Source organism: Takifugu flavidus, chromosome 18, assembly GCF_003711565.1.
Source record: "Takifugu flavidus isolate HTHZ2018 chromosome 18, ASM371156v2, whole genome shotgun sequence".
In the NCBI taxonomy this organism is placed as follows: Eukaryota; Metazoa; Chordata; class Actinopteri; order Tetraodontiformes; family Tetraodontidae; genus Takifugu; species Takifugu flavidus.
The window spans coordinates 2,832,733-2,852,538 of record NC_079537.1 but is presented as its reverse complement, the minus strand read 5'-3'; the positions used below and the strand labels follow the sequence as shown (position 1 = coordinate 2,852,538).

Here is a 19,806-nt window from a genome sequence, read left to right as displayed (position 1 = left end):
GCACTGGCCCAGCTACTCCTCGCTGCCTTGAAGTTCAATCCCAGCAGCTCCCCAGCATCCAGTGGGCTCGGTTTCTACATCCTGAGTGGGGCTCTGCTGTTCCTTCCCTGTAATGTCTAAGCGGACCATTATCAGGGAATGACTACACTGAGACAGAGACCGACGTGAACCTGCTTCAGTAATGGTGAATTATTGATGTTCTGCAAATAACTGCGCAATAAAGTTATAAAGCCTAATCCAGAGTTGTCTAACTGAAATGAAATGATATTTAGAGGTGATTCTTTGTGCTTTGTCTCAGAGATCAGTAGTATTTTTAAGGACACTACAGCTAATAAACCCTGACTGCAGTTGGAGAATAAAATGCCTCCCCCACCATCAGGGCCAGCAGTTCCCAACGCCAGCTCAGAGGGATGGGGCACGCCATCCTAATGCTTGACTGCCCCCCCTCAAAATAGCTGTCTCAAATCCTTTATTCCCAGTTAAGGAAAGAGGCACAAGGAGATCGTCCAAACAAGGTGCATCCACCAGACAGCTCAAACCCAAACCCGCTGTCACTTTCTGCTGCCGAGACTGCACCACAATAATCCGACAAGATCAGCCTCAAGGCCCGTGTGAAAGCCCGCAAGGACCGAGACGAAGGACAGACAAACTTGACCGGGACTGACCTTCGATAATGAACCTGATCTAATCACAAACACAAGGATGTACTTTTACCGTCAACTCTTTTAAATGATATCTGCTTGACCAGGAACTGACTCTCAGAAGCTGGAGACTTTATGGAGGGATAACTCCAAAAATGACTATAATGTCATCCATGTCGTCCACCTACGTAGTTATCCCTGTTATAAAACTGTGTTACTATTAGTAAACCAAGGTCATCTTGATCAAATCTCATAAATAAAACTAGAAATTTTAGCATTTTTCCGCATCTTTATTGGATCTGGAAAAGTGCTGATTTTTAAAAAAGAGAAGGTATTTGTACAAAAAGTACATGAACTGAAGTTTGCTTGGATTGCTTGTTGGTCATTTAAAGTTGTGGAGGAAGACCGGATCTTTTAATCAATATGAGGCTTGTGCTCTGATGAAGAGTGTAGCATGGAGATAAAAAGAATTTAATAACATTTTAGAATAAGGGGGAAATAAGTCTCCTTTTTAGTCGCTCCCCTCGTCGAACAGAGGTCCAATTTGGTGTAAGTGTCATAACAAGTTCAAGAGGAGTGCTGAGAATTTGTCTGTGAATGCGTCTCCACCACAGCCAAGAACCTGGACTTCATCCGCCTCATCGTGGAGGCATGATGGGAGACACTCAATTGATCCAGACGGATGTCAGGGAATAATAACGGGACTAGACACCACCCAAGCCTCTAAAGAAGGGTTCAAAGATGAAGGAAACTGGCCAAAATAGCAGCGTTGAGGACAGCAGAGTGGGTTAGGAACCAAATGGAAAAAATCAGAATAAAAGACCAGAAAATGAATCCAAACCAAACCCAAAAGATACTCACGGTGCTGACAAATGAATAATGAATAATGACTTAATATAGCAGAAATCTTTACTGGTCATAATAGTATCTAGAAAACCATTCTGTGTTCTAATTATACTTTAAATCTTATGTTTTCTAGTCAACCAATCCTACAACTTCATGATGACATGAGTAGAATAAACATTGTTTACACCAAGGCCTTTGGAAAATCTTACATTGCTGGAACAACTAACTCCCTTCCAATGGAACTAACTAACTAAATCATAACTCCAATATTCATCCCAGTAAGATGGGAGTTTTCACTTCAACTCACTATTCAGTCATGTCACTATCACATATATGGGACTCCTTCCTGCCTGGTGTAGGGCTCCACAACTTAGGCTAAATATGTATTATATACAAAAACCTGCATTTGTTCTTTGGTAAATTGTGTGTGAACAACCTGTCCTTGACTCACATCATTTCTTTTTTTCCCCACTGTCTGATATTGTCTCTAATCTGAGCCAAAGACCCAGATTCAAATTTACAATAGGCGACTGACAGCAAACATATGCTCTGCACCTCCAGGACGGGAAGGTCCCTGCTGCCGCAGCAGTTGGCAGGATCGTTGTGCTCATCATTCAACAGAGGAGGCAGAGGCAAAAGGCAGCATTTCACCTTCAATCTGCTCACAAGCCAAATCTGTTTGGCTTCAGCCCAAATTTACTTTAATAAGAGGTCCAATTTAAAACCAGAGCCGCTCGTCTCTGCCGTGCAAGAGAGCCCAGACAGTCATCAGTGTCACAATGCACAGCAGACACTCAGAACACGGCAGACTGGAACTGACCCCTCTTGTTGGAAGGTGAACCTTTGGTGCAGTCTGGAGTCCTGAGCGCTCCGGATAATTCGTGCCATTCAGTTTCCCTCTTAACCCAGACTGGTCTCCCTGCCCCAGCCTCTATAAAACAGCCTCCCAGCATGATGCTGCCCAGCATGCTCCACGAATTGGTGTCGGACAGGTGATAAGAGGAAAAAAATCTTGTTATACTGAGTCTGACAGTCTTGGGTGTGTGTGTGTGTGTGTGTGCATGTGTGTATAGTGTGTAGAAACATCATCCCACAGAGATGCAAATGTCCCAACAAAGGGTCTGAAGCCTTGAACCCCACCCAGCCAACAGGCTGCATCTGCACAGATTCCTCTGATTCTCAAACAAATCCCAACCAAAAACATCTTCAAGAAGACTGTAACACATCACATCTGTTTTGCATGTGTTGCTACATTGGTTCCTCCTTCCTTGTCATTGCTTCCTTGTTCTTCAGCATATTTATGTCCGGGCAAATCTTTTACTTTTCCATGTGAACGGACGTGTGTTTCTGACCCACTCCTGCCTGTACTGGAGATGAGGATTCCTTCTGCAGTTCTGCTTCCAAGGCCAAAGTCTCCAGCATCATTTATGTTGGCCTGAATTTCTGTTTAAATCTATGCCTGAATGTTCAACAAGTTACTGATCAACAAGGGTTTTGGAACTATTTGTGAAAACACATATGTTGAAGGAAATATTTGGATTCTGACTTTTTAATAGAATCCCAACTGTTTTTTCTCATCTGCGCAATAAATGTAATCCCCCCCCCATTTTGCAGTGTATAATCTAAATAATTAAAGAAAATGAGGTGTCCAGATGCTATAGAATAGCACCAAATGGAACAGACGTTTGAGGTACAGAAGCAACAAGGTCGAATATATATATATAGGATTAAAATTCCACATGAGTATAGTAGATCACTTAATATTTCATCTCTTGTGCACTGTCAGTGTGGCTGCAGTCGCGTCGCGATGGTTTGAGGTAAAGTAACCAATAGTGACCACTAGAGGACGGAAAAGACCAACAGGACGCAGCCTCCGCGTCTTTATATAGGTCAATATAACAATATTTATCAAGGCAATCAGACAAAACAGTGAGTAGACTAAAATTACTGTTTCCATTGTGTGTCTGTTTATTGAATAAGTTATGCCGAACGTTGCTTTAAGCGTTGTTTTTGGATTGTTCCCTTGAAGTTTGCCTCGTTTTATTGTGCCACCTTAAAGTTTTCCCTTTTTTCCTTTTACTGCCATTTTATGCGAGCAGTTTAATGATCTTATTTACATAGAGCAGCCTCCTCCTCTCCTGTCGGTCTGTGCGCTTTTGGCTGCGCTCTGCGTGCGTCCTCGCTCAAAGTTCCTGCGCAGACGAGCGGGCGGCGCGCCACGAGCATCACAAACCAAGACACGAAGGAGCTGGGAGAGAGAGAAAAAAAACATGGTTCCATTTCTCTTGACAGGGACGCCACCGTCATTGATGATCGGCCGATAGGTTCCCCCCAACAACGCCGAAAATGCTGCGCGAACGCCGGAGCGAGTCGAGGATGGAGGATTCTGTGAAGAGCGAGCTCCCGCACGGCTCCGAGCCATCTCTGCGCGCCGCGGACGGAAGACGGAGAGACTGAGGATCAGAGAAGTGTGGAAGGGTTGGCAGAAAATGTTTAAAGTTAGGCCGTGTCGTCTTCAAGAGCGACCCGCAAGCGTCCCGCAACAGCTGCAGAAAATGAGCAGGAACTGAAGGAAGAATGCATAACGTTTGGGATATAGCTGTGGTTTTACAAACATTTATCATCTGCACGTCATCAGGTGAGGCTTCGGGAAATGCACGCCGCTGTTGTTGCGACTGTAGTTCATTGGGATTCAAGTTTTTTGTTCGATTTCTCGCCTTCTTTGTTTTTCCCCCCGATAAAGTCACCATAAATCCCTCCGCCGGTCACAGACGAGTTTATTTCACGGTTTACACGACGTCAAGCGCGAAGATGAGTCAACTCACACGCACACACATACTCACACGCGCGTACTGGGGGGCGAGCGCTGATGCGCTCACGCACACATGCGGATTACAGCCGGCCGACGGAAGCGCACGGAGAACAGATATGACATGGAGCTCATGCATGCAGACACCGGGATAGTGAGTCAAGGCTTCCACCTCCAGCCTCCGTACAGTTGCTACTCTCCAAAGACTCAAACAGAGCCAGCAGACCATAAATGATCACAAAACCAATGAAATGCGCATACTTTTGATGGGGAAATTGTTCCAGTCAAAGTTTTCTAGTGTTTTTGTTGCACTTAAAAAAAAGAACAATGATTGTAATGTTGTGGAAACGTGAGGATGTTCAGACTGCTTCTGAAGAAATGTGGTGAAATGAATCAGTGAGAAGAGTTTAAAAAACAAAATCTTAATAGGTTAGCCCAAATCCTTGCCAATAAAAGGGGGAAGATGCATCAAAACCAGGACGTTCGCCACTGACAGGTGACGGCTGAATCTAAAACCACAGCAGCATCACGCTCCTTGAAAATGCACTGGTGCTCATCCATGAGCACTGTTGGGGTCATTGGGATATTTCCTTGCCTGGCTGAGGCCCCATATGTTGATGTTGACCCCCTTTCAACATAATTTTCTGCAGTTAGCATAGTGGTAGCCGAATTTGCTCCGATTTTTCTGTAACCCACCAGTCTTCAACAGAGTTTGAGCCTCTGTGAACTACATACCCGTAAAAAATCTATGATATAATTTATCACGTCACGATTATGATACTTAATGCAGTATTAAACTGGTCTGAGTTTGTTATTTTTAGGTCTTTGGTGCTATTCTAGTCCTGAATCAAGTTTGAAGAAAGATGGCTTCGAAACATGTGACCACAAATTTAATCCTAATCTTCATTAGCAGCTAAATTTAGGCGCTGCGAGCGCCTCAGACACCACGGCCGTGTTTCTCACACTGAATAATTAATTAGCTCTCCGGCCAGTTTGTCCTTGTTGTCAGTTCCAGTTAAAAAAGAAGAAGAATGAATTTAAAATCATTTTCAGCCCTAAAATAGAAGTGTGGTTCAAAACCACTGACAGAACTTCCCTTATCAGAAAAGCATTTATTAAATGAAAATTGTTTGCACTCTGAATATTTAATGCAGAGAGCCTTTATAATCTCAATCAAAGGATTTTTTGAAAAAGAAATTCTTGACATCCTCCCCGTGGAACGTGCACAAGGCCGGAGGATTTAACATTAATGAGCGCACGGCGGACCACACAAAGCAGAAACACCCCCTCAAGCTATGCACCCCCCCCCCCCCCCCAATGCTTTCTGAAATTAAATCTTTGGCTCCATTATCTACTAACCATAATGTATCCATAGACTCCGGCATGCATTAAAATGATGTTTAAAATGGCTTTAGTGCACGTTCTGGATATTGTGGGCCTGGCTGGGCTGCTGCAGTCAGCACCTATGGTCGCCATGGTCACCACGGACACTGGCGTTTCCTCCTTTAGCCGTCCGCAGTCCTGATTTTCATCCCTCCATTCCTGTGGGTTTTGACATCACAGTTCTGTCTCATCTCATTCCTGTCACTTTCTTCTCGGTCCCCCTGTTGGTGCACGTAGGAGCCGCTGTGCTGTACCGCTGGCTCAGGGCTACAAGTCCTCTAAACTTGTACTGTATGAGTTATGCTCTTCTCTCTGGAACGCCTGAAGATAAATCTAATGCGCTGACAGCCTCGGCTACAAAATGGTGGAAGTTCTTCTTCTCTGCCAGCAGCAAAAGTAGCTGTTGGGCTTTGACTCCGTCCGAAGTGGCTCATTCCTCAGGTCCAAGCGGTGGCAGAAGTGTAGGTAGTGATCAGTGTTCAGAGCAACACTTACTCATGACATGGAGCAAAACTGGAGTTTACTCTGAGAATTGTCTAAAGATTGTCTTTAACCAGTCCATTCAGCCTCTCTGTCCAACTACATACAGTCCATTTAACCCCCATGTCCCATTACAACCAGTCCAACCTTAGCCAGTCCATTGCCAATTTTCCCCGTTATAGCGGTCCATTTAGTCTCTGTACCAACTGCACCCAGTCCATTTGGCCTCTCTATTTGACTATTACCAGTTGATTTAGAAGCTCTGGGTCCATATAACCAGTCCATTTGGCCTCTCTATTTCACTATTACCAGTTGATTGAGAATCTCATGGGTCCATATAACCAGTCCTTTTAGCCTCTCTTTTCAACTACATATGCACCATTTAGCATCTCAGTGTCAATATACTAATCCATTTTCCCTCTTTGCCCTATTACAACAGTCCCTTTACCTGCTCTGTCAAGTTCTAAGCAATCCATTGATCCTCTCTGTCCCATTACAACCAGTCTGTTTAACCTAATTTAACCAGCGATATTGTGGTTTTACACACAGCTGTAGCATTTTTTCTATATCAGGTGTCACAGTCAGAAAATCTTTTCATAGAAACTTCTGGAACTGACTGATTTCCATTGTTATACTGTTCTCTTGTTCTCCTCTGCAGCTCAGCCTATCGCATCCAAGCTCGATGACAGTTGGTGGGCGTATAAAGATGTTGTCCAGGGGAGCTTCGTTCCAGGTAACAAACGCTCAGCATATCTTCACAAACAACACATCGTTTGAGTTTATCAGCTCTAATGAAGCCGTGGCCGTGCTGTCATGTCTGTGAAAAATGGAAACCCGCCATTATTTGCATAGAATTCCTTTCGGACAAATTTCTGTCTGCACTCATACACACACCCATCGGCTGAAGGTGGACTCTGGAAGTCAAAATAAAACAGTGTTTGCTGTCACACTAGGAGGTTCAGGGAGAGCTGCAGATTTAAATGATGTTCTCCGAATCCACGTCTCTTTTGCTGGGGTGTCCTGGACTATCCCAGGTGATATGGAGCCCCAAACTGCTCCTGACGCCGCATCTTCAGGATAATTGTGTGATTTCTGTAGTGTGTGTGTGTGTGTGTGTGTGTGTGTGTCGGGTTCTAAAACAATAAAGGGAGGATGATGCCAGTTATTAACTTCCGTGGAGTCGATGGATGAAAAGTGTATTCGGCAGCAGAAACATCCTCCCTTTGTTCTAACTCACCTTCCTTATCAGAATGCTATTGTAAGGACATAATGAGTTCCAAGAAACTTTAATGACAGATCTAAAACTTTAATGGCTGAAAAGGTCAAGGAGGCAGCAGACTGCTCCCATCTGACCTGTCTCTGTCCAGACTGGGTTTTAATTTAGACCGCTGCTGAAATATCACATGTCAAAACATTGAAGCCAGCAGTGCGCAAGGAGATAGAGAAGAAATCCTGATCACCATCTCTAAATAAGTGTTTAGAAATGTCCGCGGGAGAGTAAACGCCGGCACTTACTGCAGTGATGACCTCATCAAATTGTAGCCTTTAAAATTGGATGTAGAAACAAGGTTTCATTGATTTCAATCCAGCGGACAGATATTAAAGAGACATTTCTATTGATCTGGTCTGTTGGGAGCCAAAATAAAAACACCATTTCACTGGTAAGAAGTCTGTGTATAGGTACGCAGCATATCTGGATATCAGGAACAGCTTGTAAAGACGTGAAGATGTGATTAGAACTGCTGGTTCATGGTCATACCAACTAAAAGGCTACAGCAAGTCCAAACGGCCCAGCATCAATCTGAAAACTGGATTATTATTCAATCCAGTTGGCAAAGTCACTTTAGAAGTCACAGGTTCATCTACTTTATATATTTCCTTTTAAAATTTTGAATTGCGGTTACGTTGAGGCGGAACCTGGGCGAGGTGGTCGAGGATTCAAAGCGGTCGGTTTCCGTCTGTCCGTCACCAAACAGAAACTTCTGTTCCATCATCTGACCTGGGAGCAGCTAAAAGGAAAGAGAACAGAAAGCAAAGCTGTGGTTTTTGTATTTGTTGGGAGTAAAGAAGAGCAGCATGAATGTGAATCATTTGTTTTTACTTGTTGGCCTTGGTTTCATCTTTGTCTGAAAGTAAAACGCTTGTGAAGTTTTTAGGAAAACAAAGCTGCAGTCGGTGCACATTTCTGTCCCAAGGTAGCTGCAAATCCTGATTTGGAAGCCCTAAATGAAAAAAAACCAAAACCAAAATATGCACAGCAAAGACTGAGCACCGAAAAGGGAAAGTGAACAGCAATGAAGGTTCTGAATGGTTGAGCCTTGGCTGCAGTTGGTCGGTCGCACGGAATAAAAGCGATGAGGGAACCGCTAAAACGGGACAGAATTAACAGTTTAGAGCCGACCTGTCAAAGTTCAGACTCAAAGTCAACAGCTAGAGTGATTCTGTCGGGAGGACTGATTAGAAATTAAGCCAAAAACTGGCGGACGGTCAGCAAATTGGTGCTTGACTTATATCTGCCGCAAACGATGAGCACGCGTGGGCGGGGCCTAGCGCAGGTGTTCTGATCTCTTGTGAAGTAGAACGTCCCAGCCGAAACAGGATTTGTTCCTGTTCTTGTCACCTTGAAGCAGGAAACAAATCTCAGTATGCAACAGTCTTTAATGGTCACATGTTCTTTTATTATATGCGGTACTTATATGTCCTCAGAGGCTTCTACAAACCTCAATATCCTATCTGTAAACGGCCGCTACACAGCTCTTATTTTTAAATCATGACAGAAATAAGCCGCATTTAGACGTTAGAGCTTGAATGTTCTTGTCCAACATGTGATTTGTAACCTGCTTTCCCTCGTGGTTTTGGATAAGCCATCTGCCTCTGCTATAAAACCCTCCAAACATGATGTGGAGTGAAAGTCAATAACAGGAATGACGGTCGGTCACTTTCTGTCGGTGGGACATGTCGACTTCATTTATTGTGTAGCACAGATAACAAAGCAGTGTGGTAAAAAATAAAACCCAACCAAAAACACAACATTTTCACGCTCTGATTTATAATAAAGCCAACCCCAGGCTTGTTGTGGCTTTGAAGAGACAGTGCCCTCAAAAATTCTAATCATGATTTTGGTTTCCCTGCTGAGGATAAATGGGGTGAAACTTTCTAGGTTCAAACTCAAACCTGAAAGCTTGAGCTCTGCCACAGTGCATATTTCAACTGAAGAATATGGGAATAGCATCTCTGCAAATAGGTTTTGGATCTTGGGGCTACCACAAACTGAATCCACAGGACAAGCTGTTATGGGGCCATTTTGTTCCAGGTCTTGTGGGCTTGTTTTTGTTGTTGTTGTTGTTGTTCCACACTCATTCCCTCGTTAAAGAGAATACGGAAATACTGTAAGTGGAAAAAAGCCAGTTTTTCTTTTCCATTGAAAGGAGAACAGCTTTGGAGACATAAAGTGCATGTTCCTGCGTGTTCTAAGTGCTTGTAACAATGTTCCCTGAGATCTGCAGAGAGGACATTATTACGCACGTTTCCATTGCAGGAATTTCAGGGTAATTTTCTCCACTATAGGACCCTCCCCCCTAATGGCCAATAACAGGAGCATTTTCGGGGCCTAGCCCAGTCCTTGCTTCAAGTTAGCTACTTGGACCGGCCCTGAAAATCCCCTGGGTAGGACTGGAGGTTTACTTGGCTCTGATTGGCTAAACCGAGTGCAGGATGGGATGCAGAAACCAGGAGAGGAGCATTAACCAAGCTAGCAAACATCACCTTTCCTCTTGTTCATGAACACACAAACCAGAAACATCAGAGCACAAAATGTGCTGTTTACTTAATATTTACTAATGCACACATGTGAACGCATGTGACATGGGCAAATCTTGGAATATTACTTTGTCATAGCACCTTCCATGTTTACCTCCTACCTGTTTTTTTCTGATTTTTGCTTTTGGCAGCCCAAATGATGACTTGACTTTTACCCAGTGATCGGGGGGGACCTACCCCACAGTGGGGAAACAACCCTCGAGAGGGCCACGAGGGAGGAACAGGTCCTGTAATGTTCCTGCTAGTTCCAGTATTTACTAGCAACTATTGAGTGGAAAATGAAAATGAATCAACAATTAGAATTATCATAATGGAAATCTGACTGATCAAAGGTACAGAACAATTAAGGATTTAGGGTGTGAAAGGTCTTGAACAGCAAGGTTCAAAGGCAGCTCAGTATGCTTCAGTGTGGCCAAACATCGTATTAACATCAGACAGCCGGTGATTTATGCGCAGCGGTAGCGCTCTGCTCCGCTGCAAGCTGTAAAAGAGACATATTGAACTTGTGTTAAAAGCTGAAATTTATGTCCAACGGTGAAATAAATGCCCTTCATTGAATGTAGGATTGGTTTCTGACGCCTCAGCATGGTGTGCAGAGAGGTCAGGCAGTCCTGTTACATGCAGATAGTGTCAGGTGTAGGTCGCTGGAGATGAAGGGTTGCGATAGAGGGATTAGCATCCATCGCCCGTCTTTTTTCATCGGGGGCAGTAATGGGAGCGTGCATTAGTATATTAACATTGGAAATAATGTAGATTAGGATCCCTGCGCCCAGTCAAAGTAATGATGTCGCTGGGAGGTTGCGGGTACCCTTGGATTCAAAGAGATCACTTTACAACCGATTTACACCGGGTTACAACCACACTGAGATATGCTTTTATTTTAAATGGTACATTTACCACTTAAAATGATAAAGCAAAGATATTTGCATGCAGAGGAGGCCGGAGGCCTTTTGGGAAATTTGAGAGCGACGGTAGGTTCCTCACATCATGGCGCGTGGAGCCTCATTTTTCACCTTGGTTCTGCTTTTACCTCTTTCTCCTCACTTTGTGTGAGGAGACAGAGGCGGCTTTAGCTGCTTTCAGAGGAAGGAAGTGGGAATACAGTCAGCGGAAAAGATGTCCTCAAACGATATTTAAAGCTCAGCGATGCAACTTTCTGTTTCTGCTTCTGTCTGTGCTCTTGACACTCACATGCAGATGACACAAAATGTAGACCAGGAACCAAATCTATCATTAATGCACACGATGTAGCCAATCAGAACTTTGCTGCTGTGGTCTCTGTCCATGTGAGAGTCATCCATTTTCACTGGACCACAGTACTCTCTGGGTTTGGATGAGAGGCCCAAATGGACACAGTCACTGTGAACCAAAATCTCACCTGTGTTAATGTTAACGAGGCTTCAATCATGTGGCATTTGCATCTCCCAGGAAGTGGAAATCCCAGAAATACTTTTCCACGTGGATGTTATTCAGGATGCATTGAGGTGCGTTTCCACTGCAGGAGTTCCTGGTAAATACTGGAGGAGCATCTGTGTGTGTTCATAAATAGTAAGCAAACAGCATGTGTTGTGGTGGGGTACGTATAAAAGGGTTTGTGTGCATGAATGAGAGGTGTTTGCTAGGCTGATGCTCCTGTTCTTCTGGGTTCCGTGTCTCACCTTGCTCTAGATTTAGCCCACTGGCACCGACTAAACTTCAAGCCCCGCCGATGACTTTTTAGAGACCGATCCGAGTACCTGCTCAGGAGCACAGACTGGGTTAAGTCCTGTAGAAGTTCCTGTGAATGGCGATTTGGGGATCCGTAAAATGAAGTTCCTGCAGTGGAAACGCACCAGTAGGATCCATTAATGCTTCTCTGACACAAGGCATCTTATTTCTGTAATTTAATACAGGCATATTCACAATGAAGAGAACATGCCCAGCCATAAACCATGATGAACGACGAAGTCCAGAACCATAAAAAAGGAAGGCTTAATAGATTTCAGAGTTAAAAAAAAATAGATTTGATAGAATTCAGTGACAATTGTGGCAAATTAAAGCTCTTTCTGAAAGTGAAGCCTTAATCATTGGACAGCTCTCGTGTCAAGCGGGGTGTCACCAGTCACGGGGGCCTAGTAGGGAATGACTGAAGGTTGAAAATGCAAAACAGAAAACATGGAGAACAACACCAGCATTAGAGACCACTGTGAAGCATGAAATCATTTGTGTCTGGGGCTCATGTCATCGTTGAGTCAAGCTTCGGCTGCAATTATTGTCATTGTCCCGGGGGTTTAATAGTTTGATTGTTGAAGCGTGTAATCTTCGCCACGAGAGGTGGCCATTTTCTCTCTTTCAGCTCACAAAACAGCAAGTTTGTAACCCAGAGATAAACTGGCAGGACAGAGGACAATGTTGACCCTGTTTACATGCTGTTTGCCCACCGGGTCAGGATTCAGTGCAGAGCTCTGGCGGTGTGCAGAACATCTGGTCCCGGTCCAGGCCGGCTGGTCTGTGTACATACAGGTGTAGATCGACTTTTGCATTAGTTGGGTGTGTTTATGTTTTCGGTGTCGTTTAACCCACCAATGTCAGATGTCCGTTGATTGTGGAAAAGTTCACTAGGTAGATGCTTTTAATTAAAAGGCTCCATCACCTTTAAAATCCAGCCTGGTATCAGGGTGCAGCAAAATTAGGCCCGATTTGGGGATCTACTGGATACAGGTGGACACTGAAGATTATTGCTGTTGATACTGGTATTATTTATTCAACAGTCTAGCAGCGACATTCTGGATCAGTTTTTAATGGTCTAAAGTTGACATCCCTTTCAGACCTCACCTGTGATGTTACGTCACCAAAGAAAATGAGAAGAAAATGAAAAATGATCTGAGTAATTGAGTTCAGTTTGCTGCCATCTTGCACCGTTGGAGCAGATCTCAGCTAAGTTGCTCTGTCGATTCATAAAATGTCAGCACATTCTTCACTCAACATGTCTTTCCCTGAATAATGGAGGAAATCCATCTTGAAACGTCCAATGCTGTAGATTTTAACGCAGGCCTAACCTAAAATCCACATCCTCAGCCATCATCACGAGAACATTAATAAAAGGTGGCAGAGAGCAGAGTCTGGCAGTGCTAGCGCGCCTGCCCAGTGAGGTTTTACTTTGGCACCGTGAAATGTAAAAACTAAATATAACACGAGATACAGTATGAACCACAGATGCCACGGAACAATGGGGAATCTTTGGCAGACAAAGATAGCAACATGGATCTCAGCTCTTCTCTGTTCAATGGCGCTCTCACAGCAAAGCAGTGAGGTGGGAACACGTCAGGAACATTTATTTGATAACAGGTCCAAGGATATGTCGATGTTTTAACATAATCTGTGCAATAAATGTGAAGCTTTGAAATCGAATTTGGATCCTCATTATATTTTTCAATCGTCGCTAACTCCCAGGCAACCTTCATCCCAAACAAATCATCGGTGTTCCACCTGAGCGCAGGATCAACGCTGTCAGAATACAAATATCACATCGTTACTCAAGTGTCGAAATCCTAAAGGGCTTTGAAAATAATGTCACTCAAAATAAGGATACAATTACGCCCGATGCTGCTGCGTTTAAGGACTCAGTTGTGTGTTTTTCTTCCATCTTGACCTGAACTATTGGATGTTTGGAGGGAAGCTTCAGAGTTTAGCATTTTTAGCCTGTGACCCTCCACTACGCGTGTTTTTGAGACTGCAGGTGAAATGGACGTCACCATGGCCTCTGACTCCTCTCGTATTGGATCGAGGAGGCGCCGCTGTGGATACTGCAAATACATGCTCCTTTTTCACTTCGTTATAAACATTCCGTCTTCTCTCCCACATTTTAGCCTTAATTTCTGAAGAGCAGTTGGTCACCCATGCATGGCTGCATTATTCATCCAGCTTAATTAATCGCCCTCCCTTATTTGTCCTTTAGTTACAGCCATCTTCCTCTTTTTCAGTCATCCTGCCTCTTCATCTTTCTTTGCACTAGGACACGCGGTTCGCTCTGGACTTCCGCACTTCTTATGTATAATTGATTGTGTGTCTGCCTGTCCCTTTTATCCCCTCCGTCCCCCTCTTCTTTCCCTCTGCTCTTCTTCTCTTCCATCCACTTCCTTCATAGTTACCTCTGCTTCACTTTATCACCCTATTTATCCCTCTGAGCTCACTCTTCCAGCTCATTCCCACTCTCCTTCCACCCCGGATAACCCGAAGACGTTGCGATACGTCATTTGAATTCCTCCCAGCAGTTTGCGGCCCGCTCAAACCCTCAGAGGGAGGGAGTCATTCTGAATCGCTTCTTCTGCGAGAGCTTACGTGAATGTGCTAAAAAAAAGGGACCATCAAAGGTGAGATTTGGATCTTCACGCCAAAATAAAAGGATCCGTGCTTCCATCTTCCAAATAGAAAGCTTCTGAATGCGTCGCCGAGATGAGCACATTCAGTAGGCGGCTGCTTCTTTGTGTCGGCGCTCTAAAGCGATCGTAAAAGGACACATTTGCCAGGAACATCTTCAGCTTCAGCAGAGAATGGGTAGGTTCAACGGTGGCGCCGTCAGCTCTGATGTAACCGAGGTGAACATAAAGCAGAAAATGAAATCCGCATTAGAGAATTTTCTTTAACAATGCGTGGGCAGCAGTACATGGCGAAATGACAGTATTGCTTTATTAGCAATTCAATTATTTTATTTATAAATGGGTGGTTAAATAGTCGCCAATTACATAATTTGCCATCTTCTATTTTTTTTTCTTTTTGCGCCTCTGCATATTTATTTTGTTCTTAAGTGCTTCAGCCTGAACATTAAACATAAGTGTGTGATTATTGCTCTGAGGGGGATTTGAGCTATTGGTAATGAAAGCACGAGCTGCTTATTATGGGAAATGTCAGCAAAAGTAAGCGAATGAATCTAACAGAAAGTTTGTCCGCTTTCCACCGTGACCACATGGGCGTTTAATGAATGTTTTGTTGGTCTAATGGATACGTTGAACTTCTCTTAAAAACGCTCACTTGAGAAAGTAAGAACACAATTAGCAGCATCATTACTAGATCCTGTAGATGTTGAGGATTTGTCTCTGTGCAGATTATATTCAGCCATTATGATACTGTGAGGAAGTGTCGGACAAAGGTTTGTGCTTGCGCCAGGGTTTTTCCCCACGTCAGGAAGGTAAAGACAAAGATAGCGAGCACACTGCTCACAGCTATCAGCATTAAGCTATAAGCGCCGCGGTCGAACTACAGGTCTACCGGGGGTCTGTAGAGGGTATTACACAGGCCTCTATGCTAATCTCATTACTTCGAAGGTTCACATGAGACCAGCAAAAAATTGAATTATTGCATTAGTTAGAATAAGTAGTGGACCAATTAGTTTGCCATTTTGTGGGGCTGTCCGAAAGTGAGCCTGGCTCTACCCTTTAGCGCACTCAATATATCCCGTGATAATGCATTGCATAAAATAGTGCAAAACCAATGGTTTCAAACCATCATCCTCTGTGGTGACACAAGTAATGATGACATGATGTTAGTTATTAGATTCCATTATGAAGGACGTAATGCATCGACGAACACCCAGTGAGTGAGCTGCCTTTATTAATCAGTTGAAAAAGCAACTTAAATAGGTTTTTATTTTAAAATCATTTAAATATTGTGGATAAGGAGCAAAAGCTTGAATGGGAGAAACACCTTTATGAAAGGTCGGTTTCTTTTATACTGTCTGAAATGTGCACTTCTCATCTGCGTCCAAGCCAAATCTGTCTACTGCCTGGCAGTTTGGGGCTTTTTAGTTCTTCGGCGTGCACAGTGCTGCTCATGGATCTCTAGAATTATCGACAGTGTGAACCAACTAACATGAGCATGCATCGGATTATCGTTTAGATTCCTATAAAGCAGGCAGTCTGCTTGCTTTTGTGATGCCCTAGGTGCTTCCTTTCTTATCCTGTTAGCAGAGTTTCTCATACAAGGTCGTCTGGTGCAAGAAAATTCTTTTGTTTAAAGTATCAGGCAGGAAAATGCAGCACTGACAATGTCAACGCGTCCGTGTCCACGCTCTGAAAGCAAAGAGGCTGCCTGAGGATGATGGAATACAGACAGAGACGGATGATGCATTGCCAATTTCTCCAACTGTACAAATAAGAAGCCAACTCATGTAGAATATGAGCACTGCAGTCTGGTGCAGCAGCAACTGAGAATTGTGTTGCCACCTGTTTGTCACCGAAAGCTGTCGGTTTTGGGATGTCAAAAAATATATATTATTTTTCTGACAAAACAACTCGGAGCAAACAAACTGGCCACCAACAAAGCCCTCGTTCTTCTCTGATTCCAGCCCAGCTGAAGGGAAATCTAACCTGAACGAATGGCTTCATTAGCTTTCGCTAAGCTCACAGCAGCACTTTATAACAGCGACTTGAGCAGATGCCACAACAGGTTTTTGCCTTCAAAACAGCAAGGGAATCGTCTGAATTCCTCCTCAGCGTGTTCTGGCTGTCTCGATGCAGCAGGCGAGATAAACTGTCAGACTGCCAGCTTCTCAGCCAGGGGTTGCTCCTGCACTTGTCTGCCTGGTGTCGAGTTCTCTCGGTGCGTGTGGCAGCCATGTCTGAACGTCTGCAGAGCTGTTTTAGGACGTGTCGATGTACCCAAGAACAAGTAAGGTAGCGGGCTGGCCTGGTTTCCCTATCACTGCCGTTGTACGGCTTACTGAGACCGTTCTGAGGGTTAAAAGAAAGAAAGAAAGGAACAGAAGGGGAAAAAAGAAAGAGGAGGCGGATACAGCTGGACACATAAAGATGACGGGAAGCTTTTGGTGTCAAGAGAAGAAAAGGAAATGCTCCTGGGAGATGGCCTTCTCTCTAGATAGATCATAACACTGGCTCTATCTGTGTGAGAAGGAGGGACAAGAAGAGGAGGATGAGAGAAGGAATGAGACAAAGATGGAAGGCTCAGGGGATTAAGTTGGTCAACCTTCCAGTACTGACAGCAAAGCACAGACAGATGCCATCAAACCAGTAAAGAAAGGTCTGTCTATCTATCTATCTGTCCGTCCATCTGTCCGTCCATCTGTCTGTCTGTCTGTCTGCTTGTCTACCATATTTTCTAGAAAATGGCAACTGTGCATCAACATAACATCAAAACTCCAGGGAACTGCAGGGAACTCTAGCTCCCTAAGCGCCAGTTCAGATGACTCAACTCAAACATCTTTACCTCACTGCGAGAAGGTTTTAGGTTCAAGCCTGCCAGCTGGATCGGGTTCGTCTCTCTGGATTACCGCACCCCAGTCTCACTCCACAGGTCTGAACCGCTGCTTGTTTCACGCCAAAAGGAATTTCCGACTTTTTGAAGTACAAGAAAAAGTTTCTGTTTCTCTCCTGGTTTAGCTAACAGCCCTACTTTTACCGCTCATTCTTGTGTTATAAAGTGTGATAGGTCAGGTTTCAGAAGGGCCCCAAGTTTTATAGTGTACTGAAGCTTGTTATTTCTCTGACACAACCCCAATTTGGACTGGGCTGCCACTAGAATCCGGTTATTTTTGAGGTTTATTCACCTGGGAAATCCACTGATTTCCCTCCTGCGTGTCTTTCTGGGAGAGTTTGCACTGAGTGATGCCTCATCCAGGGAAATCAGTATTAATCTTAAGAGTGGTATACGATGCTAACTGGAACATATACAGGAAACATTAACATGGCTACAGGCAGCAAACTGGAGTTTCCTACGATTTCTTTCCCGCAGGCCTCCCAATGTATTTATGTCAGCGGTAGTACTTCCTTCGAAGAAAGCAATAAATTAGTTCCCATGAAAGACATTTATCTTCCCTAGTTCCTGCGCTGTGATGGATTCGTTATGTGTATTTGTGATAAATAACTTTAGTGTAGTGGGTTGGGGTGAATTAGCCAAAGCTTCTGGGGTCACATGACTCTCAACAGTTAAAAAAGAACCCATCACACTTCCAAAAGTAAATCAAGAAAGACCACTGAGGAATATGCATTTATTTATCAGTTTAAAAAAGGAAATAATGACTTTAAAGTGATCTAAATAATGTGGATGAGGAGCATATCTACACGTCTGCAGGGAAGACTTTACCTTTTTCCATTTGTAAGCTTTTATGAGAGAAAGACCTTTTGTGAAAGGTCAGTTTCTCTTATACTGTCTAAAATGTGTAATTCTCAGCCAAGGCAAATCTGTCTGCTGCCTGGCAGTTTGGTGCTTTTTAGTTCTTCGGCGTGCACACTGCTGCTCGTGGATCTGTAGAATTATTGACAGTGTGAGCCAGCAAACACATGAGCATGCATTAGAAGAGTGTTTAGATTCATAGATAGCACACAGTCTGCTTCCTTTCTTATCCTGGTAGCAGAGTTTCTCATACAAGGTCGAAATTCTTTTGTTTAAAGTATCAGGCAGGAAAATGCAGCACTGACAATGTCAACGCGTCCGTGTCCACGCTCTGAAAACAAAGAGGCTGCCTGAGGAGTGAAAGGAGTTGGTGAAAAGGTACAGGGAAGAAAGCCAACATGGCTAATAGAGGGGTGGATTGATGAGACACTCACCTGTTTGGAAGATGCGAAACAGCCGTGAGACACAACTGCTGTCTCTTCTGGGTGAAATGCTAATTTACTTTAAATGCACATAAAATGTCAGAGCCTCCAACAGAATTTCAGTGCAAGAGAAAAACACACAGCGAAACAACAAAATGCAACCGTATTGTTTCAAACATTAAGAACTCAAAGCTTATTGTGGTTGAGTGGTGCTTTCTGTAGTTGTGGGTTTTTTTGATCTTTGTGCTGAACAGGAGAAATTAAGATGGAATCTGAAAGCGCTGCTTAAGGTCCCCTGTTGTTGAGGATGTTTGCTGGGAGATTTCAGATGGACTACTTAAGAGTCCAAAAGAGGGAAATAAGATGCAAAACAGAGTGTCACCTCTAGTGTGTGTGTGTGGGTGTGTGTGTGTGTGTGAAGATGGGGGCGGTTGACTGAACAGAAGGTACGGTAATATCTTTGATGCTTTTTTTTCTGTGTGCATGGGTGCATGTGTCGTCATTCCAGTATACGTGTGTGTGTGTGTGTGTGTGTGTGTGTTTAAGCATAATATCACAGCTCAGGGTTGTTATTTGGAAGTGCTGCAGAGTGAATAAGTAGGACACCAAGTTAGTGATCAGAGGAGCCACTGCCTTGCTCTCTCACTCCTTCTTTCTCTTGCGCTGTAAACTTGTGTGCGCACACACACACACACACACACACACACACACACACACACACACACACACACACACACACACACACACACACTCTTGCATAGACTCACTGGGGCCATAGGAGAGAAGGGAATGGAGCAAAAAAGAAATGGAATTGAGAGTTAACAGGAGGAAGAGGTGGTGGAAGTGTCTCCCCTCCCACACAGGAGACACGAGCAATTTTAGATAGGACTAAAAGAAGGACAGCTAGATGTGCGGCAGAAACAGAGTAGGCAGAAGAAAGAGGAAAGGAATGGGAGAAGGAAGATGGTGGAATATGGAGTTATGATACTCAGTCTTAATAATCTTTGGATACTATTACACATCCATATTCTCCATGCCTGATGGGCGCCCACTAAAACTCTTGCAATTACTCACAGCAGTAATGACATTAAAGCTAATGCTAGCGGTGATTATCCAGCCGCTGCTATTTGTTCTTATTTAGCCGGGTGTGCCGCAGGCCGCTGTAATGGATGGGCACGCGCTTGTGGAGATGACAGTGTTTGCCATAGTTAAAAATTCTAATGAATTCATTATTCTTTAATGGAGCGCAGCTGAGGTGAGGCGACGGAGGCTCACCGGGTACAAATTGACGACGACTAGC

General features: G+C 43.9%; 2 protein-coding genes across 2 annotated transcripts in view; one reads left to right on the top strand and one right to left on the bottom strand.

Moving 5' to 3' along the window:
• The window catches only part of caskin1 (CASK interacting protein 1), a 209,578-nt gene that overhangs the window by 104,282 nt on the left and 85,490 nt on the right, over positions 1-19,806 (bottom strand). The window lies entirely within an intron of this gene.
• The window catches only part of LOC130515506 (carbonic anhydrase-related protein 10-like), a 78,119-nt gene continuing 61,961 nt past the window's right edge, over positions 3,649-19,806 (top strand). The window contains exons 1-2 of the mRNA XM_057015824.1: positions 3,649-4,125; positions 6,818-6,892. Of these exons, the coding sequence (XP_056871804.1) occupies positions 4,065-4,125; positions 6,818-6,892 (136 nt within the window). The 5' untranslated portion in view covers positions 3,649-4,064. The remainder of the gene's footprint in view (positions 4,126-6,817; positions 6,893-19,806) is intronic.